The sequence below is a fragment of the Oncorhynchus masou genome, chromosome 3 (assembly GCF_036934945.1).
Source record: "Oncorhynchus masou masou isolate Uvic2021 chromosome 3, UVic_Omas_1.1, whole genome shotgun sequence".
NCBI classification, from domain to species: domain Eukaryota; kingdom Metazoa; phylum Chordata; class Actinopteri; order Salmoniformes; family Salmonidae; genus Oncorhynchus; species Oncorhynchus masou.
The window spans coordinates 7834322-7857846 of NC_088214.1; the positions used below are offsets into that span (position 1 = coordinate 7834322).

Here is a 23525-nt window from a genome sequence, read left to right on the forward strand (position 1 = left end):
ACTCCTCCCTAACTAACTCCTCCCTAACTAACTCCTCCCTAACTAACTCCTCCCTAACTAACTCCTCCTCCTCCTAACTAACTCCTCCTCCTCCTCACTAACTCCTCCTCCTCCTCACTAACTCCTCCTCCTCCTCACTAACTCCTCCTCCTCCTCACTAACTAACTCCTCACTAACAAACTCCTCCTCACTAACTAAATACTCACCCTAACTAACTAAATACTCACCCTAACTAACTAACTCCTCACCCTAACTAATTAACTCTACACCCTAACTAACTAACTCCTCACTCTAAATAACTCCTCCTCACTCTAAATAACTCCTCCTCCTAATTAACTAACTAACCCCTCCTAATTAACTAACTCCTCCTCCTAATTAACTAACTCCTCCTCCTCACTAACTAACTCCTCCTCCTCACTAACTAACTCCTCCTCCTCACTAACTAACTCCTCCTCCTCACTAACTAACTCCTCCTCCTCACTAACTAACTCCTCACTAACTAACTCCTCACTAACTAACTCCTCACTAACTAACTCCTCACTAACTAACTCCTCACTAACTAACTCCTCACTAACTAACTCCTCACTAACTAACTCCTCACAAACTAAATCCTCCTCCTCCTAACTAACTCCTCCTCACTAACTCCTCCTCCTCACTAACTAACTCCTCCTCCTCACTAACTAACTCCTCCTCCTCACTAACTAACTCCTCCTCCTCACTAACTAACTCCTCCTCCTCACTAACTAACTCCTCCTCCTAACTAACTCCTCCTCCTCCTAACTAACTCCTCCTCCTCCTAACTAACTCCTCCTCCTCACTAACTAACTCCTCCTCCTCACTAACTAACTCCTCCTCCTCACTAACTAACTCCTCCTCCTCACTAACTAACTCCTCCTCCTCACTAACTAACTCCTCCTCCTCACTAACTAACTCCTCCTCCTCCTCACTAACTAACTCCTCCTCACTAACTAACTCCTCCTCCTCACTAACTCACTAACTCACTCCTCACTAACTCACTAACTAACTCCTCACTAACTAACTCCTCACTAACTAACTCCTCACTAACTAACTCCTCACTAATTAACTCCTCACTAACTCCTCACTAACTAACTCCTCCTCCTCACTAACTAACTCCTCCTCCTCACTAACTAACTCCTCCTCCTCACTAACTCACTCCTCCTCCTCACTAACTCACTCCTCACTAACTCACTCCTCACTAACTCACTCCTCACTAACTCACTCCTCACTAACTCACTCCTCACTAACTCACTCCTCACTAACTCACTCCTCACTAACTCACTCCTCACTAACTAACTCCTCACTAACTAACTCCTCACTAACTAACTCCTCACTAACTAACTCCTCACTAACTAACTCCTCCTAACTAACTCCTCCTCCTCCTAACTAACTCCTCCTCCTCCTAACTAACTAACTCCTCCCTAACTAACTCCTCCTCCTCCTCACTAACTAACTCCTCCTCCTCACTAACTAACTCCTCACTAACAAACTCCTCCTCACTAACAAACTCCTCACCCTAACTAACTAACTAACTCCTCACCCTAACTAACTAACTAACTCCTCACCCTAACTAACTAACTAACTCCTCACCCTAACTAACTAACTAACTCCTCACCCTAACTAACTAACTAACTCCTCACCCTAACTAACTAACTCCTCACTCCTCTAACTAACTCCTCACCCTAACTAACTAACTCACTCACTAACTAACTAACTCCTCACCCTAACTAACTAACTCCTCACCCTAACCCTAAACTAACTAACTCCTCACCCTAACTAACTAACTCCTCCTAACTAACTAACTCCTCTCCTAACTAACTAACTAACTCCTCCACCCTAACTAACTAACTCCTCACCCTAACTAACTAACTCCTCACCCTAACTAACTAACTCCTCACCCTAACTAACTAACTCCTCACCCTAACTAACTAACTCCTCACCCTAACTAACTAACTCCTCACCCTAACTAACTAACTCCTCACCCTAACTAACTAACTCCTCACCCTAACTAACTAACTCCTCACCCTAACTAACTAACTGCTCACCCTAACTAACTAACTCCTCACCCTAACTAACTAACTCCTCACCCTAACTAACTAACTGCTCACCCTAACTAACTAACTTCTCACCCTAACTAACTAACTCCTCACTCTAAATAACTCCTCCTCCTAACTAACCCCTCCTAATTAACTAACTCCTCCTCCTAATTAACTAACTCCTCCTCCTAATTAACTAACTACTCACTAACTAACTCCTCCTCCTCCCTAACCCCTCCTCCTAACTAACTCCTCCTCCTCACTAACTAACTAACTCCTCCTCCTCCTCACTAACTCCTCCTCACTAACTCCTCCTCCTCCTCACTAACTCCTCCTCCTCGCTAACTAACTCCTCCTCCTCGCTAACTAACTCCTCCTCCTCGCTAACTAACTCCTCCTCCTCGCTAACTAACTCCTCACCCTAGCTAACTCCTCACCCTAGCTAACTCCTCACCCTAGCTAACTCCTCACCCTAACTAACTCCTCACCCTAACTAACTCCTCCTCCTAACTCCTCCTCCTCCTAACTCCTCCTCCTCCTCACTAACAGGTGAATAGTGTGTAGGGAATAGGTGGCACTGTGTAGGGAATAGGTGGCACTGTGTAGGGAATAGGTGGCACTGTGTAGGGAATAGGTGGCACTGTGTAGGGAATAGGTGGCACTGTGTAGGGAATAGGTGGCACTGTGTAGGGAATAGGTGGCACTGTGTAGAGAATATGTGGCACTGTGTAGGGAATAGGTGGCACTGTGTAGGGAATAGGTGGCACTGTGTAGAGAATAGGTGGCACTGTAGGGAATAGGTGGCACTGTGTAGGGAATAGGTGGCACTGTGTAGGGAATAGGTGGCACTGTGTAGGGAATAGGTGGCACTGTGTAGGGAATAGGTGGCACTGTGTAGGGAATAGGTGGCACTGTGTAGGGAATAGGTGGCACTGTGTAGGGAATAGGTGGCACTGTGTAGGGAATAGGTGGCACTGTGTAGGGAATAGGTGGCACTGTGTAGGGAATAGGTGGCACTGTGTAGGGAATAGGTGGCACTGTGTAGGGAATAGGTGGCACTGTGTAGGGAATAGGTGGCACTGTGTAGGGAATAGGTGGCACTGTGTAGGGAATAGGTGGCACTGTGTAGGGAATAGGTGGCACTGTGTGGCACTGAGTAGGGAATAGGTGGCACTGTGTAGGGAATAGGTGGCACTGTGTAGGGAATAGGTGGCACTGTGTAGGGAATAGGTGGCACTGTGTAGGGAATAGGTGGCACTGTGTAGGGAATAGGTGGCACTGTGCAGGTGGCACTGTGTAGGGAATAGGTGGCACTGTGTAGGGAATAGGTGGCACTGTGTAGGGAATAGGTGGCACTGTGTAGGGAATAGGTGGCACTGTGTAGGGAATAGGTGGCACTGTGTAGGGAATAGGTGGCACTGTGTAGGGAATAGGTGGCACTGTGTAGGGAATAGGTGGCACTGTGTAGGGAATAGGTGGCACTGTGTACTGTGGGAATAGGTGGCACTGTGTAGGGAATAGGTGGCACTGTGTAGGGAATAGGTGGCACTGTGTAGGGAATAGGTGGCACTGTGTAGGGAATAGGTGGCACTGTGTAGGGAATAGGTGGCACTGTGTAGGGAATAGGTGGCACTGTGTAGGGAATAGGTGGCACTGTGTAGGGAATAGGTGGCACTGTGTAGGGAATAGGTGGCACTGTGTAGGGAATAGGTGGCACTGTGTAGGGAATAGGTGGCACTGTGTAGGGAATAGGTGGCACTGTGTAGGGAATAGGTGGCCACTGTGTAGAGAATAGGTGGCACTGTGTAGAGAATAGGTGGCCATTGAAGACAGCCACAGTTTTTTAAAGAAAATGAATTCGATAGACCGATTTAATAATAGAAGCGTCTATTTTAGTCTTGTGGTATTACCCTAGAAAGGTGTTTAAACCTACTCTTTTAGAGTTTCTCTTCTGTTCCTTTGATTTCACTTAAGAGGATCACATGTTTTTTTTTGATAACTAAAGGAAGAACTGTGTATTATAAGTACCATCACATTGACTTCCTTCTCATACACACACACACACACACACACACACACACACACACACACACACACACACACACACACACACACACACACACACACACACACACACACACACACACACACACACACACACACACACACACACACACACACACACACACACACACACACACACACCATAAGGAGGCGCAGGCCTGTTAGGTGTGTTCTTAGGTGGTAGCACAGGGTTGATTGGTTTCTGCTCACAACGCCAGAATAAAGACAAAAAAACAAACATCCAAAATTGACATTTTTTACAACAGAGGTACTATATTTTTCACAAGCTTTTAGTTAAGAGCCTACATCTAGTTGCCTTGACAGTCAGAGAGCCTCCCTGTATTCAGGTGGAGAATAATACCATATCGATGTCAGTCATCGTATTTATTTGGGAATATATTGCTATAAAGCAGTACTTATATATGATTTACATCCACAATGCTCCCCGGTAACCTACCTTTTTAGACATTTGACTGAAGTCTGCGAATCCACTCTTTCCTCCAAAAGCGTTGCCACCGAAAGGGTCCACTGTTCCGAAGCCATCTACAAACAGAACAACAACACAACAACCATAAAAACACTTCATATGGAAACATCCAGGGAACAAACGAGCTACTGAAGCTGCCCGGGAAACCACACAGAGAGAATACAGAGAAAGGGGAGCACTGAGGTGGGTTACTGTGAGCAGCACTGTGGTGGGTTACTGTGAGCAGCACCGTGGTGGGTTACTGTGAGCAGCACTCTGGTGGGTTACTGTGAGCAGCACTCTGGTGGGTTACTGTGAGCAGCACTGTGGTGGGTTACTGTGAGCAGCACCGTGGTGGGTTACTGTGAGCAGCATTGTGGTGGGTTACTGTGAGCAGCACTCTGGTGGGTTACTGTGAGCAGCACTCTGGTGGGTTACTGTGAGCAGCACCGTGGTGGGTTACTGTGAGCAGCACTGTGGTGGGTTACTGTGAGCAGCACTGTGGTGGGTTACTGTGAGCAGCACCGTGGTGGGTTACTGTGAGCAGCACTCTGGTGGGTTACTGTGAGCAGCACTCTGGTGGGTTACTGTGAGCAGCACTGTGGTGGGTTACTGTGAGCAGCACCGTGGTGGGTTACTGTGAGCAGCACTCTGGTGGGTTACTGTGAGCAGCACTCTGGTGGGTTACTGTGAGCAGCACTCTGGTGGGTTACTGTGAGCAGCACTCTGCTGGGTTACTGTGAGCAGCACTCTGCTGGGTTACTGTGAGCAGCACTCTGGCGGGTTACTGTGAGCAGCACTCTGGCGGGTTACTGTGAGCAGCACGAAGCAGCGTTACTGTGAGCAGCACTGTGGCGGGTTACTGTGAGCAGCACTCTGGCGGGTTACTGTGAGCAGCACTCTGGCGGGTTACTGTGAGCAGCACTCTGGCGGGTTACTGTGAGCAGCACTCTGGCGGGTTACTGTGAGCAGCACTCTGGCGGGTTACTGTGAGCAGCACTCTGGCGGGTTACTGTGAGCAGCACTCTGGCGGGTTACTGTGAGCAGCACGAAGCAGCGTTACTGTGAGCAGCACTGTGGCGGGTTACGTTGAGCAGCACTGTGGCGGGTTACTGTGAGCATCACTGAGCTGGGTTACTGTGAGCAGCACTGAGCTGGGTTACTGTGAGCAGCACCGTGGTGGGTTACTGTGAGCAGCACTCTGGTGGGTTACTGTGAGCAGCACTCTGGTGGGTTACTGTGAGCAGCACTGAGCTGGGTTACTGTGAGCAGCAACGTGGCGGGTTACTGTGAGCAGTACTGAGCTGAGTTACTGTGAGCAGTACTGAGCTGGGTTACTGTGAGCAGTACTGAGCTGGGTTACTGTGAGCAGCACTGTGGTGGGTTACTGTGAGCAGCACCGTGGCGGGTTACTGTGAGCAGCACTGTGGTGGGTTACTGTGAGCAGCACTGTGGTGGGTTACTGTGAGCAGCACCGTGGCGGGTTACTGTGAGCAGTACTGAGCTGGGTTACTGTGAGCAGAACTGAGCTGGGTTACTGTGAGCAGCACCGTGGCGGGTTACTGTGAGCAGTACTGAGCTGAGTTACTGTGAGCAGCACTGTGGTGGGTTACTGTGAGCAGCACTGTGGTGGGTTACTGTGAGCAGCACTGTGGTGGGTTACTGTGAGCAGCACGTGAGCTGGGTTACTGTGAGCAGCACCGTGGTGGGTTACTGTGAGCAGCACCGTGGTGGGTTACTGTGAGCAGCACTCTGGTGGGTTACTGTGAGCAGCACTGTGGTGGGTTACTGTGAGCAGCACTCTGGTGGGTTACTGTGAGCAGCACTCTGGTGGGTTACTGTGAGCAGCACTGTGGTGGGCTACTGTGAGCAGAACTGAGCTGGGCTACTGTGAGCAGCACTGAGCTGGGTTACTGTGAGCAGCACTGAGCTGGGTTACTGTGAGCAGCAACGTGGCGGGTTACTGTGAGCAGTACTGAGCTGAGTTACTGTGAGCAGTACTGAGCTGGGTTACTGTGAGCAGCACTGAGCTGGGTTACTGTGAGCAGCAACGTGGCGGGTTACTGTGAGCAGTACTGAGCTGAGTTACTGTGAGCAGCACCGTGGTGGGTTACTGTGAGCAGCACCGTGATGGGTTACTGTGACCAGCACTCTGGTGGGTTACTGTGAGCAGCACTGTGGTGGGTTACTGTGAGCAGCACTGAGCTGGGTTACTGTGAGCAGTACTGAGCTGGGTTACTGTGAGCAGCACTCTGGTGGGTTACTGTGAGCAGCGCTGACCTGGGTTACTGTGAGCAGCACTGAGCTGGGTTACCGTGAGAAGCACTGTGGTATGCCTTTTTGACTTAACAAATACATTTCCAAATGTAGGTTTCAACATTTTTTATAAACCATTGTAACAAAATATTTGTTTGTTGGGTCGTTCCACCTCAAATAGCACAAGAAAAAGGACTGACCCCACCATCTGAAATCGTTTCTGTAGTTAGTACAACACCAGTCTCAAAGTCAACAGTGAAGAGGCGACTCCAGGATGCTGGCCTTCACAGAAAAAGACATATCTCAGACTGGCCAATAAAAATAAAAGATTAAGATGGGCAAAAGAACACCGACACTGGACAGAGGAACTCTGCCTCAGCATCCCAGAGTCACCTCTTCACTGTTGACATTAAGACTTGTGTTTTGTGGGTACTATTTAATGAAGCTGCCAGTTGAGGACTTGTGAGGCGTCCGTTTCTCAAACTAGACACTCTAATGTACTTGTCCTCTTGCTCAGTTGTGCACCGGGGCCTCCCACTCCTCTTTCTATTCTGGTTAGGGCCAGTTTGCGCTGTTCTGTGAAGGGAGTAGTACACAGCGTTGTACGAGATCTTCAGTTTTTTTCAATTTCCCGCTTGGAACAGCCTTCATTTCTCAGAACAAGAATAGACTGATGAGTTTCAGAAGAAAGTTCTTTGTTTCTGTTCATTTTGAGCCTGTAATCGAACCCACAAATGCTGATGCTCCAGATACTCAACTAGTCTAAAGAAGACCAGTTTTATTACTTCTTTAATCAAAACAACAGTTTTCAGCTGTGCTAACATAATTGCAAAAGAGTTTTCTAATGATCAACTAGCCTTTTAAAATGATAAACTTGGATTAGCTAACAAGACGTGCCATTGGAACACAGGAGTGATGGTTGCTGATACTGGGCCTCTGTACGCCTATGTTGATATTCCATTTTTTTTTTAAATCTGCTGTTTCCAGCTACAATAGTCATTTACAACATTAACTTCTTGGTGACGGGGCAGTATTTTCACATCTGGGTGAACTGCATTCCCAAATTCAACTGCCTGCTACTCATCCACAGAGGATAAGATATGCATATTATTAGTAGATTTGAAGAAACTCTGAAGTTTCTAAAACTATTTGAATCATGTCTATGAGTATAACAGAACTTATGTAGTAGGCGAAACCCCGAGGAAAAACCATTTAGATGTGTTTTTTGAGGTCCCTCTCTTTGCAATGGATTTTCATTGGGAATCCAGATTTCTAAGGGACCTTCTTGCAGTTCCTATCGCTTCCACTGGATGTCAACAGTCTTTAGAAATTGGTTGAAGTTATTTTTTTATTTTACCTTTATTTAACTAGGCAAGTCAGTTAAGAACAAATTCTTATTTTCAATGACGCCCTAAGAACAGCCTGTTCAGGGGCAGAACGACAGATTTGTACCTTGACAGCTCGGGGATTTGAACTTGCAACCTTTCGGTTATTAGTCCAACGCTCTAACCACGAGGCTACCCGGCTACCCTACCCTGCCCTTATTCCGTTGTGTAATTAAGAAGTACGGCCATCTTGAACGAGGGTCACTTGAAGTGTACTGTTAGATAGAGGCGTGTGATCAGAAAGCTAGCTACAGTTTGTTTTCCTCCTGTATTGAACACAGATTGTCCCGTCTTCAATTTTAGTGATTATTTACGTAAAAAAATACCTAAAGTTGAATTACAAAAGTAGTTTGAAATGTAACTTGAGAGATATTTTGTAGTCACGTTGCGCAAGTTGGAACCGGTGTTTTTCTGGATCAAATGCGGCATTTTGGATATATATCGACGGAATTAATCGAACAAAAAAAACATTTGTGATGTTTATGGGACATATTGGAGTGCCAACAAAAGAAGCTTGTCAAAGGTAAGGCATGAATTGTATTTTTATTTCTGCGTTTTGTGTCTCGCCTGCAGGGTTGAAATATGGTTTCTCTCTTTGTTTACGGAGGTGCTATCCTCAGATAATAGCATTGTTTGCTTTAGCAGAAAAGCCTTTTTGAAATCTGACATGTTGGCTGGATTCACAACAAGTGTCGCTTTAATTTGCTATCTTGCATGTGTGATTTAATGAAAGTTAGATTTTTATAGTAATTTATTTGAATTTGGCGCTCTGCATTCTCGCTGGCTTTTGGCCAGGTGGGACATTAGCATCCCACATATCATCCCAGAGAGTTTAATTAACAATGTCTACACTGTATTTCTGATCAGATTTATGTTATTTTAAAACGGACAAAAAAAATGCAACTTTTGAACAGTAGTGTTTATATATATATATATATATATATATATATACACACACACACACACACACACAAATAAATAAATACACACACACACACACACACACACACACACACACACACACACACACACACACACACACAAATATATATATACACACAAACATAAAAATATATATACACACACGCACAACTTCATTGATGGAAGCTACAATCTATCTGCAATATTAAAGCTGATCTACCACCTAAAATATGTTTAAATAATAAACTCCAAGCGAGCTGTCATGTGCCTTTTACTGGGAGTGGTCATCTCCCTGACCAAGACCGAGACCCTTCTCCCCTGATTGCTCAGTTTGGCCGGGCGGCAAGCTCTAAGATTGATGAAAGCCAATGTGTTCTTGGGGACCTTCAATGCAGCAGAAATTTGTTGGTACCCTTCCCCATATCTATGCCTCAACAGAATCCTGTCTCGGAGCTCTATGGAAACTTCCTTCGACCTCATGGCTTGGTTTTTGCTCTGACATGCACTGTCAATTGTGGGACCTTATATAGACAGGTGTGTGCCTTTCCAAATCATGTCTAATCAATTGAATTTACCATAGGTGGACTCCAATCAAGTTGTAGGAACATCAAGGACGATCAATGGAAACAGGATGCACCTGAGATCAATTTCGGTTCTCATAGCAAAGGATCTGAATACTTATGTAAATAAGGTATTTCTGTTTTAAATTTTTATAAATTTGCACAGATTTATAAAAATCTGTTTTTGCTTTGTCATCATGGGGCATTGTGTGTATATTAATGAGGAGAATGTTTTATTTAATCAATTTTAGAATAAGGCTGTAAAAAAGTCAAGGGGTCTGAATGCCTTCCGAATGCACTGTAATTTGATCTCTGAGAAATTAAGTTAATTAACTGCACCCAAATTGGCCATTTTAAATTCACAGGATCCAGATAATATTCGAACAATATAGTACCTAACATCCGAGATGGACCAAACTTTGTCCTACCAATGAGGAAGACATGAGGAATCCCATTCTTTTTTGTCAAAAGCCACCCACGGACCATCCACATCCTATGCAAATCCCAACCCAACAACCAGTATACAGTATCAGTTCTCTATGAAGTAGTATGAAGCTGTGGCTTGGAGTATTGCTTCTCTATACTATGTAATGTATTCCATGTGAACCTGGTGACAACCCTAATAAAATAATACATTTCTTGACAGTCTTATGTTTTTCAATAACATTCTCAGGAAAAACCTCTATGTATTATGATTAGTGACATTTACAATTAAACCCAACCCAACCCAATACCATAACAATTGAAAAACACGAAACAGTGTGTGTTTGAGACTTTTACCATTGAAGACCACAACAGTAGCTAATCCAGACCTTTCTGGAAGGGAATAAACCACACACAAAGGCGGTTGTTTCCTGGACACTGATTAAGCGTAAAATAAGGTCAAACTGAATTGCTTCATGAAGGAGTGGCTTGAATTGTGAGGATGACCACACAGTTTATTTATTTTCATCATGAGCCAAATTTATTTGTTTTCTACCCAAAATAGCTTAGGAAATGTTGTGATCTATTTAATAAATACAAGAGACCAGCAAAATTGATAAGAGTGTGCCAGTATATCAGGAACAGAGGCCAAAACCTGGTACTTACACACTACTTTATGGTAAATAATGCAAACAACATAAATTACTAATTTCTCTGAACAGGGGAAAAAAACACATCAATAGATTCAAAGGGAATACATAACATATTTTGAAGAAGCAATACTCCAAGCCACAGCTTCATACTACTTGTCAAACATAGAGGACTGATACTGTATACTGGTTGATGGGGTGGGATTGGCGTGGGGGGTTCGGTGGGTGGTTTTTGACCATCTCTTGGAGATTTCTAATGTCTGATTCCTTTGTAGGAAGAAGTTTGGTCCAAATCAGATATTGGGTTCTATATTTATTGAATATTATCCGAATCCTATACATTTTAATAGCCAATTTAGGTGCAATAAATTAGCTTAATGTCAGAAATAAAATTACATTACAACAAAATAATGTTTTAGGAATGCCAATCTTACCTGATTCTGACTACAGAAACCATTTCTGAATATTCTGAGATGGTGGGTGTCATGGCGTCTGAAATGGCATGAAACGACTCTGTTGTGACTTGAGAATGCGTGTGACGATAAAGGGGCAGTATGACGTGTGTTACACAGTGTTTTCCTTCTCGTGGCATAGCTCTAAGTTTCCCCCACAGTGTGTCCCTTATTCCTGTGGAGGGTCTCGTTTCACTGGTGCGTAGGAGTGTCAGCCCTAACTTAAAACAACTTCCTCCTCTCTCACTGACTAAGGCATAAAGGCTCGCAGTTCAATAGCGGAGGATGAAGGGAATGAACAGGGGAGGAGGAGAGGAGGAGAGAGGGGATGAGGGGGGAGGAGGGGGAGGAGGAGAGGAGGGAGGAGGGAGGAGGAGAGAGGGGATGAGGAGGAGAGGGGATGAGGGGGGGAGGGAGGAGGGGGGAGGAGGGGGGGAGGAGGAGAGGAGGGGAGGAGGAGGAGGGAGGGGGGAGAGAGGGGGGAGGAGGAGAGGAGGGGGTGGAGGAGAGGAGGGGGAGGGGGGGGGAGGAGGGGAGGAGGGAGGGGGAGGAGGAGAGGAGGGGATGAGGGGGGATGAGGAGGAGGGGAGGAGGAGAGGAGGGGTGGAGGAGAGGAGGGGTGGAGGAGAGGAGGGGTGGAGGAGAGGGGGGAGGAGGAGAGGAGGGGATGAGGAGAGGAGGGGATGAGGAGAGGGGGGATGAGGGGAGGGGGAGGAGGAGAGGGGGGAGTGGGGGATTGAAGAGCTGAACTGGTTAAAGCAGGGGTGCGAGTGTTCTGGTGTTCGTTTTCAAGTCACGCAGACAAAAACACACACAGACACACAGTTTCTGTTATGTTTGGCCTCCACTGCAACTCCTGTTTTTCCAAGGTTATTTTTAGTTGGCCAGCAGTTAAATGCGTAGGTAGCCTACTAAATATAGACCTCCACCACAGGAAAATATGAAGTTACAGTGAGTTTTAAGTTGTATTCCACAAACGAATGCCCAGAAATAAAGTCTAAATGTGCAGGAACACGTCACCTGGGCAGCAGTGAATGAGGGCTTTTATTCAGAAGTCTATAACAACTTTCCTTTTCTCTTAACGACATACAGATAGATGTATCTCAGTGATATACAGATAGATGTATCTTAACGACATACAGATAGATGTATCTCAGTGATATACAGATAGATGTATCTCAGTGATATACAGATAGATGTATCTCTGTGATATACAGATAGATGTATCTTAACGATATACAGATAGGAGTTTGATTATCCTTTTCTGCTTCTAAATCTTGTGAAATTCAGAGTACTTGATGACCTGGTTGTAAATGTTCTCTGACATAGCAGAAAACAAATATTTTGATATCCGCTGCTTTTTGAAAGATACAGAACATTATCTTCATAACTGATAGGATGCTGAGAAGTCAGAAACCGTTTTATCTCATCTTTGTTGTTGTTGTTTTTTACTCTAAATGTCACTTGCAGCTGAAGTATCTGGAGTGCAACTACACTGACTAAAAACAGTCATTCAAATGTAGATACAAGAGTGGGAGTGTAACTACACTGACTAAAAACAGTCATTCAAATGTAGATACAAGAGTGAGTGAGTGAGTGAGTGAGTGAGTGAGTGTGTAAAAGAGGTTGTGTATTGCAGAGGTGAGGTACCTGTAGGCTTGGGGCTGGGCCGGGGGCTGTGGGAGGTTAAGAGATTCCTGCTCCCCAACAGACTGCCACCAGGCTGAGACAGAGACAGGAAGAGAAACACCACTAAGATCAACTCCATCCAGATACTTTCATTCAACTAAATACATGATGTAATTTCAATACCAATATATTCAATAAATATGAACAAAATTACACACAATATAATTTAAGCAATAAGGCCAATATACCACAGCTAAGGGCTGTTCTTAGTCACGACGCAACGCGGAGTGCTTGGATACAGGCCTTAGCCGTGGTATATTGTTCATATACCACAAACCCCCGAGGTGCCTTATTGCTATTATAAACTGTTTTCCAACATAATTAGAACAGTAAAAATACCCGTGGTATACGATCTGATATACCACGTTTGTCAGCCAATCAGCATTCAGGGCTCGACCCACCCAGCTTATAATTCAATATAAATGTATTCAAATATGACATACTGTAAATAAATTACCATAGAAAAGAATATATTAAATAATAACATGTATTACCTTGATGGGGGGAGTAGGTTTTCTACTGAAGGGATCTGCTGAGGCAAACACATCGGTCGTTTTCTTGAAGAAGTCTGAGGAAGCACCCTTGAATGGATCACTCTCTTTGAAGGGATCATCGGCTTCAAATGGATCTGAGAGGATTGAGACAAAATGTGACGAAGATCCTTGTGGATGGAAACATTTGTCATTAACGGTGGTAATATGGAGCTGAAATACCACATGGAGGCCTTTCTGTTCTGTTCAGGTGTACTTCATGAGCCAAGCACATGAAGGCCTTTCTGTTCTGTTCAGGTATACTTCATGATACCTACACGTACGCTACGGTCACAAGATGCAGGCCTCCTAATTGTCCCTAGAATTTCTAAGCAAACAGCTGGAGGCAGGGCTTTCTCCTATAGAGCTCCATTTTTATGGAACGGTCTGCCTACCCATGTCAGAGACGCAAACTTGGTCTCAACCTTTAAGTCTTTACTGAAGACTCATCTCTTCAGTGGGTCATATGATTGAGTGTAGTCTGGCCCAGGAGTGGGAAGGTGAACGGAAAGGCTCTGGAGCAACAAACCACACTTGCTGTCTCTGCCTGGCCTGTTCCCATCTTTCCACTGGGATTCTCTGCCTCTTACCCTATTACAGAGGCTGAGTCACTGGCTTACTGGGGCTCTCTCATATCGTCCCTGGGAGGGGTGCGTCACCTGAGTGGGTTGAGTCACTGATGTGGTCATCCTGTCTGGGTTGGCGCCCCCCCCCTTGGGTTGTGCCGTGGCGGAGATCTTTGTGGGCTATACTCAGCCTTGTCTCAGGATGGTAAGTTGGTGGTTGAAGATATCCCTCTAGTTGTGTGGGGGTTGTGCTTTGGCAAAGTGGGTGGGGTTATATCCTTCCTGTTTGGCCCTGTCCGGGGGTGTCCTTGGATGGGGCCACAGTGTCTCCTGACCCCTCCTGTCTCAGCCTCCAGTATTTATGCTGCAGGAGTTTATGCGTCAAGGGGCTAGGGTCAGTTTGTTATATCTGTAGTACTTCTCCTGTCCTATTCGGGTGCCCTGTGTGAATTTAAGTGTGCTCTCTCTAATTCTCTCTTTCTCTCTTTCTTTCTCTCTCTCGGAGGACCTGGGACCATGCCTCAGGACTACCTGACATGATGACTCCTTGCTGTCCCCAGTCCACCTGGCCGTGCTGCTGCTCCAGTTTCAACTGTTCTGCCTTATTATTATTGGACCATGCTGGTCATTTATGAACATTTGAACATGTTGGCCATGTTCTGTTATAATCTCCACCCGGCACAGCCAGAAGAGGACTGGCCACCCCACATAGCCTGGTTCCTCTCTAGGTTTTTTCCTAGGTTTTGGCCTTTCTAGGGAGTTTTTCCTAGCCACGTGCTTCTACACCTGCATTGCTTGCTGTTTGGGGTTTTAGGCTGGGTTTCTGTACAGCACTTTGAGATATGAGCTGATGTACGAAGGGCTATATAAATAAATTTGATTTGATTTGATGAGCCAAGCACATGGAGGCCTTTCTGTTCTATTCAGGTGTACATTAGCCAAGCACATGTGCTTATGACCACACACTTTTCTCTAAAGGAATAGAACCTCATCGCCTCTGGAAAATACAGTCCTGGGCCATGGAATTACAATCATTCCAGAATTGTTCCAACAATATTTTGCATAAACATACATTTGGTATAATATATTTATAAAGTTACCTTTGAAGGGGTCTGATTTGAAGGGGTCCTCTGTCTGGAAGGGGTCTGCTGTTGGAAGGGGTTCTGGTGTTGATTTGTTGCTGCTGAACATGGCTATCCTCGATTTGAAAGAGTCCTCCTGATTCTGGGAGACAAAATATTCAGATTCCTCAACCTCCAAATCTTCTCCACTTCCATTCAAATCAACTGGATTGCCCAACGTTGGGACAACAACGCTTTACCAAGCGGAACTGAACATAGACGCTTCTTCTTGTAATCTCTAACATAATGAACATTGAATAAAAAGGTATCAAGTCTGTCAGGTGTGAGCAACAGGAAGTGAGGTCACACTAAACACAGTGAGAGCTCCACATGAATAGCTGGGTATATAATATACACTGAGCGTAGAAAGCATTAAGAACACCTTCCCAATATTGAGTTGCTTAAAAATCTTCTTAACCTGTCTCCTCCCCTGATTGAAGTGGATTTAACAAGTGACATCAAAACAGGATTGCTAGTCCATGTCATGGAAAAAGCAAGTTAGATAATTAATGTTTTGTACTCTCAGTGTATATTAAAGTATAGGCAAGCTCTTTCCAGTCTTTGGTTGTCTTTATGAAGCCACTACTTAGCTAAATGTTTTGCAAGGGAAAATAAAAACAAGCATTTCTTATTCAGCTAGTCACTCCCCATTTCAAATCAGTTTTATTCCATTTGATGTCTAATGAACACGACCCTGGTATCATGACAACACTACTCACCCTGGCGCCAAATTCTCCGTTCTCCCTCTCTGAGAATCCTACTTCACTCATGTCTGCCAGGTTGGTCATGCTGCCAGCATGAGTCTGGCTGTGGGTTCCGTTCAGAGCGTTGTTGTATTGCTCTATAGTCTTAGTCACCTCCTGTTGACTGTCCTGGATCTGAGAAAGCTTACTACGAGCCTAAAGGGATAAAGGGATGTCAGTAACACCGGTTGTTCTAGTAAAAGAGAGTAAGTATGTAGGGCTGTTGCGGTGAACGTATTACCGCCACACCGCCAGTCACGAGTCATGACCTCATTTAAACTCCATGTGACCGTTTAGTCACGGTAACAAGGCTTGATGCTGCTGATAGTTATTAGAAACCCACCAAAATTGCTAACTGCCTGGTACTCAGCACTCTATTGTCCCTGTCATCACTGACATCAATACAAATGTAACAGAACATCTAAATCAAGCACTTCATGAGACCCCATGAGCTCATGTTGCACAACATTTCTATTGGCTACGCAATTGTGGGAGAAAACAGAGTGATGGCCTCTAATAAAAAGAGGAGGATCCCATCATTTTTCTATAGGCTAGGCCTACTATATTTATTTATTTATATTTATTATCTCTGCTAATATTAATCACATTTCTTCACATTACAACAGAAGTATAGCCTACCTAGCTGGCATGAATATAAACCACTGGAAAGGCGTCTTACATTCGCTATTTAAGTGCATAGATGTATTATCCCCCTGTTATGAGAAAAGCGCATGATAATGGTCCATTCTAAATCAAAATTAATTTCACACATATATTATTTAAACAAGATGAAATTAAGAACAGTCTGATAGGCCAATACTGTCACCTATCACTTGTGAATGATGTATTATCATTTGTGAATAGCAATCACGCTAATTGATTGCATTTTGGAACATTTTAGTCATTTAGCAGATGCTCGTTTCCAGAGCGACTTACAGGAGCAATTAGAGTCAAGTGCTTTGCTCAAGGGCACATTGTCACATTTCCACCTAAGTTGTCTCGGGGATTCGAACCAGCGACCTTTCAGTTACTGGCCCAACGCTCTTAACCACTAGACCACCTGCTGCCCCTTAAATAAATAAATAAATATCTGATCGGTTGAGTCAGCCTCATTGCATAGAAAAGTTTCTTGTTGATGCTAGTAGTGGTTGTATTCATTTGAGATCTATCGCATCCCACAACTGTCCCAGACTATGTTTGAATTATTTATTTCTCACACAGAAGGACGAGTTGACCAATAGAAAATGTCAACTTTTGTACTATGGGGGATGGTAGATGAACATAGGCTGGTGCTTTTGCTGGTCGTTAGGCCTACTCATCTTGTTAGCTGACAAAAGGTATATGTAGACAGTTCAACATGTGCCTCGGAAAACGATAAGAAGCACGCGCGCAGTTGCGTCCCTGATGTGTCTTTCTTAACTTGTAGCCTACTTCAAAGCGGAGATGCCTGTGAGAAGGACCGGATCACGTGACGGACATTGGCTAATAAGAATTGAGATGTCTGAGAGAGTCATGCGAGTGAGAGGTGCTTCGGAGCACCTGAGATCCTCAAAAAGTTCTACAGCTGCACCATCGAGAGCATCCTGACTGGATGCATCACTGCCTGGTACGGTAATTGCTCGGCCTCCGACCACAAGGCATTACAGAGGGAAGTGCGTACGGCCCAGTACATCACTGGGGTAAAGCTGCCTGCCATCCAGGACCTCTACACCAGGCGGTGTCAGAAGAAGGCCCAAATAATTGTCAAAGACCCCAGCCACCCCAGTCATAGACTGTTCTCTCTACTACCACACGGCAAGCAGTGCCAAGTCTAGGACAAAAAGGCTTCTCAACAGTTTTTACCCCCAAGCCATAAGACTCCTGAACAGGTAATCAAATGGCTACCCGGACTATTTGCATTGTGTGCCCCCTCAACCCCTCTTTTACGCTGCTGCTACTCTCTGTTTATCTTATATGCATAGTCACTTTAACTATACATTAATGTACATACTACATACTACAAGCATTTCTCTACACTCGCATTAACATCTGCTAACCATGTGTATGTGACAAATAAAATTCGATTTGATTTGAATTGGCCCGACCAACCAGTGCCCCCACACAGTGGCTAACTGGGCTATCTGCATTGTGTCCCACCACCCTCCACCCCCTCTTTTACGCTACTGCTACTCTCTGTTCATAATATATGCACAGTCACTTTAACCATATCTACACGTACATACTACCTCAATCAGCCTGACCAACTGGTGTCTGTATATAGCCTCGCTACTTTTATATCCTCGCTACTTTTATAGCCTCACTACTTTTATAGCCTCGCTACCGTTATTTTTCACTGTCTTTTAACTGTTGTTTTTATTTCTTTACTTACCTATTGTTTGCCTAATACCTTTTCTGCACTAGTGGTTAGAGCCTGTAAGTAAGCATTTCACTGTAAGGTCTACCTATACCTGTTGTATTCAGCATTTCACTGTAATTCTAAGCAACTATTGTCTGCTAAAAGCACCTAGTGTAGCCCACGGCCATATGGCATAGCCAGATAAGGGACAACTCAGAGCACTAGTGTAGCCCACGGCCATATGGCATAGCCAGATAAGGGACAACTCAGAGCACTAGTGTAGCCCACGGCCATATGGCATAGCCAGATTAGGGACAACTCAGAGCACTAGTGTAGCCCACGGCCATATGACATAGCCAGATAAGGGACAACTCAGAGCACTAGTGTAGCCCACGGCCATATGGCATAGCCAGATAAAGGACAACTCAGAGCACTAGTGTAGCCCACGGCCATATGACATAGCCAGATAAGGGACAACTCAGAGCACTAGTGTAGCCCACGGCCATATGGCATAGCCAGATAAGGGACAACTCAGAGCACTAGTGTAGCCCACGGCCATATGGCATAGCCAGATAAGGGACAACTCAGAGCACTAGTGTAGCCCACGGCCATATGGCATAGCCAGATAAGGGACAACTCAGAGCACTAGTGTAGCCCACGGCCATATGGCATAGCCAGATAAGGGACAACTCAGAGCACTAGTGTAGCCCACGGCCATATGGCATAGCCAGATAAGGGACAACTCAGAGCACTAGTGTAGCCCACGGCCATATGGCATAGCCAGATAAGGGACAACTCAGAGCACTAGTGTAGCCCACGGCCATATGGCATAGCCAGATAAGGGACAACTCAGAGCACTAGTGTAGCCCACGGCCATATGGCATAGCCAGATAAGGGACAACTCAGAGCACTAGTGTAGCCCACGGCCATATGGCATAGCCAGATAAGGGACAACTCAGAGCACTAGTGTAGCCCACGGCCATATGGCATAGCCAGATAAGGGACAACTCAGAGCACTAGTGTAGCCCACGGCCATATGGCATTGCCAGATAAGGGACAACTCAGAGCACTAGTGTAGCCCACGGCCATATGGCATAGCCAGATAAGGGACAACTCAGAGCACTAGTGTAGCCCACACGGCCATATGGCATAGCCAGATAAGGGACAACTCAGAGCACTAGTGTAGCCCACGGCCATATGGCATAGCCAGATAAGGGACAACTCAGAGCACTAGTGTAGCCCACGGCCATATGGCATAGCCAGATAAGGGACAACTCAGAGCACTAGTGTAGCCCACGGCCATATGGCATAGCCAGATAAGGGACAACTCAGAGCACTAGTGTAGCCCACGGCCATATGGCATAGCCAGATAAGGGACAACTCAGAGCACTAGTGTAGCCCACGGCCATATGGCATAGCCAGATAAGGGACAACTCAGAGCACTAGTGTAGCCCACGGCCATATGGCATAGCCAGATAAGGGACAACTCAGAGCACTAGTGTAGCCCACGGCCATATGGCATAGCCAGATAAGGGACAACTCAGAGCACTAGTGTAGCCCACGGCCATATGACATAGCCAGATAAGGGACAACTCAGAGCACTAGTGTAGCCCACGGCCATATGGCATAGCCAGATAAGGGACAACTCAGAGCACTAGTGTAGCCCACGGCCATATGGCATAGCCAGATAAGGGACAACTCAGAGCACTAGTGTAGCCCACGGCCATATGGCATAGCCAGATAAGGGACAACTCAGAGCACTAGTGTAGCCCACGGCCATATGGCATAGCCAGATAAGGGACAACTCAGAGCACTAGTGTAGCCCACGGCCATATGGCATAGCCAGATAAGGGACAACTCAGAGCACTAGTGTAGCCCACGGCCATATGGCATAGCCAGATAAGGGACAACTCAGAGCACTAGTGTAGCCCACGGCCATATGACATAGCCAGATAAGGGACAACTCAGAGCACTAGTGTAGCCCACGGCCATATGGCATAGCCAGATAAGGGACAACTCAGAGCACTAGTGTAGCCCACGGCCATATGGCATAGCCAGATAAGGGACAACTCAGAGCACTAGTGTAGCCCACGGCCATATGGCATAGCCAGATAAGGGACAACTCAGAGCACTAGTGTAGCCCACGGCCATATGGCATAGCCAGATAAGGGACAACTCAGAGCACTAGTGTAGCCCACGGCCATATGACATAGCCAGATAAGGGACAACCAGAGATAGCCCACGGGACAAGCCAGATCAGAGCACTAGTGTAGCCCACGGCCATATGGCATTGCCAGATAAGGGACAACTCAGAGCACTTTAGCCCACGGCCATATGACATAGCCAGATAAGGGACAACTCAGAGCACTATGCCCACGGCCATATGACATAGCCAGATAAGGGACAACTCAGAGCACTAGTGTAGCCCACGGCCATATGGCATAGCCAGATAAGGGACAACTCAGAGCACTAGTGTAGCCCACGGCCATATGGCATAGCCAGATAAGGGACAACTCAGAGCACTAGTGTTGCCATATGGCATTGCCAGATAAGGGACAACTCAGAGCACTAGTGTAGCCCACGGCCATATGGCATAGCCAGATAAGGGACAACTCAGAGCACTGTGTAGCCCACACGGCCATATGGCATAGCCAGATAAGGGACAACTCAGAGCACTAGTGTAGCCCACGGCCATATGGCATAGCCAGATAAGGGACAACTCAGAGCACTAGTGTAGCCCACGGCCATATGGCATAGCCAGATAAGGGACAACTCAGAGCACTAGTGTAGCCCACGGCCATATGACATAGCCAGATAAGGGACAACTCAGAGCACTAGTGTAGCCCACGGCCATATGGCATAGCCAGATAAGGGACAACTCAGAGCATGTTCTTCTGAAATAGACTACATTTTCTTCATATCATGTTTCTTTGGATATGTCTAAAATAAATAATGGATTTTTCTACTTTATTTTTTATATACATGTTCGAAAGGTCTGCATCAGTGGCTTGTAGGTTGTGTGTGGAAGACAGGAGATGCTTAACGTGTTAATGATAATTAATGGTCAATTACCGTGACATCGACAGTTATTTGCTTGACAATCACTGGCTGACATAATGTAATGGCCACCACAACCCTACATTTAAAACTGTATTAATTAATGGTCAATTACCGTGACACCGACAGTTATTTGCTTGACAATCACTGGCTGACATAATGTAATGGCCACCACAACCCTACATTTAAAACTGTATTAATTAATGGTCAATTACCGTGACACCAACAGTTATTTGCTTGACAATCACTGGCTGACATAATGTAATGGCCACCACAACCCTACATTTAAAAGTGTAATAATTAATGGTCAATTACCGTTACACCGACAGTTATTTGCTTAACAATCACTGGCTGACATAATGTAATGGCCACCACAACCCTACATTTAAAACTGTAATAATTAATGGTCAATTACCGTTACACCGACAGTTATTTGCTTAACAATCACTGGCTGACATAATGTAATGGCCACCACAACCCTACATTTAAAACTGTATTAATAAAAGCCTGTGGGGACAATGGGTTGTCAGTCTACAAAGATAACACTGTCTGTTTTTGTGAGAGTCCCATCCAGAAACAACCCCTAGTCCGTGCCCTCTAGTCCAGGGTTTCTTAAACTACGGGCGGGGACCCAAAGTGGGTAGTGAGTTATGAGAATACATCTAGAAATCACACATAATTTCTTCTAAAATGTGGTCGTTTGTAGGACGATTTGGGTCAAGGGAGGACGGTCAATTTCTCATTTGGTTCTTGAGCTACAAAAGTTTAAGAACCACACACTAGATCTGAAAGCATCGGATAGGTAGAAGCAAAATGGGGAACATTTTCATTTAGGCATTAAAAAGGGAACATTTCTATTTTCCGGATGGCCATTAAAAAGTTACATTCTACTCTAAACGTGACACCATGTTCATTTAATACAACATTTGTCTATGAAAATGAGCTATAGCATCTCTCTATCCACGTACCTGGTTGATCTCATCCTGGGTGGCCTTGAGTGACTTGATGATGGAGTCGAGCTGCATGCGTCCGGTCAGTAGGTTCTGCTCTAGCTGCTTCTCCTCCAACTGCAGTTTGTTCAGGTCAGACTTGGTACGACTCAGCTCATTCTCCTGACTCTGCAGGTCAGACTCCTGACTGTGGATCTGGGTCTGTAAGGATGAGATCTGGACGGAGGGAGAAGAGGAATCCTATGTAAATAAGATGCGATAAGCGCTGGTGACGGCCTGTAAATGGGGACAATCGTTTCGGACATTCAGATAAGCCTCTATAAACTGGGGTTAGGGGTGGCACATGTACCATATAACCGGGTAACCAATGAAGATCACCATGAAATAAACAGCTGACTGGGGCGGCAGGGTAGCCTGGTGGTTAAGAGCGTTGGACTAGTAACCGGAAGGTTGCAAGTTCAAATCCCCGAGCTGACAAGGTACAAATCTGTCGTTCTGCCCCTGAACAGGCAGTTAACCCACTGTTCCTATGCCATCATTGAAAATAAGAATTTGTTCTGAAACTGACTTGCCTAGTTAAATAAAGGTCAAATAAAAAAATAAAAAGATGGGACAGTTGAGTCCGTTTCTGCTGTAACATGGACTCTACAACATCCTTCACTTTGTTGCTCCTTGCTGAAACAAGCAAGGTTGTTGTAACAAATGAGTCTTTGGATGCCTAGGCAGAAGCAGCACATGCAGTCAGGAGCGGAGGAGAGGAGAATAAATAAAAAAGTACAACAAATGAATAATTGGCTAGTCGAAACGGTTATACCGTGATCACGATCATTTGGTTGACCAATAACCAGCATCCAAAATTCTATGGCCGTCACAGCCCTAACTGGGGACAGAGTTTTTCCTGTCTAGACCATGATCGTATAGGTGTGTTGCTGACTGACCAGCGTGGACTGATCTTGACACTTCAGGTGGACGTCTTTTAGCATGCCCTCCAGCTTGTTCCTCTGCTGGTCCATCTCCTCCAGCTGCTGCTGAGCATCCTGCTTCTGGGCCTCCAGGTCCTGCAGACCACCGCTCTCCTGGTCCAGGTCCTCCAGCATCTCCTGTTAAAATACATACAGTAATCAGACCAGACCACCGCTCCCCTGGTCCCCTCGCATCTCCTGTTAAAATACATACAGTAATCAGACCAGACCACCGCTCCCCTGGTCCCCTTGCATCTCCTGTTAAAATACATACAGTAATCAGACCAGACCACCGCTCCCCTGGTCCCCTCGCATCTCCTGTTAAAATACATACAGTAATC

At 45.5% G+C, this 23525-nt stretch overlaps 1 protein-coding gene across 2 annotated transcripts in view; it reads right to left on the bottom strand.

Annotated features, from left to right (window-relative positions):
* LOC135509374 (epidermal growth factor receptor substrate 15-like 1) overlaps positions 1-23525 on the bottom strand; it is a 73643-nt gene that overhangs the window by 19431 nt on the left and 30687 nt on the right. For both annotated transcript variants that reach the window (XM_064930001.1, XM_064929993.1), the window contains exons 14-21: positions 23161-23322; positions 22241-22438; positions 15857-16036; positions 15117-15240; positions 13415-13548; positions 12882-12954; positions 4576-4661; positions 4260-4320 (exon numbers count right to left, since the gene is read on the bottom strand). In XM_064930001.1, the coding sequence (XP_064786073.1) occupies positions 4260-4320; positions 4576-4661; positions 12882-12954; positions 13415-13548; positions 15117-15240; positions 15857-16036; positions 22241-22438; positions 23161-23322 (1018 nt within the window). The remainder of the gene's footprint in view (positions 1-4259; positions 4321-4575; positions 4662-12881; positions 12955-13414; positions 13549-15116; positions 15241-15856; positions 16037-22240; positions 22439-23160; positions 23323-23525) is intronic.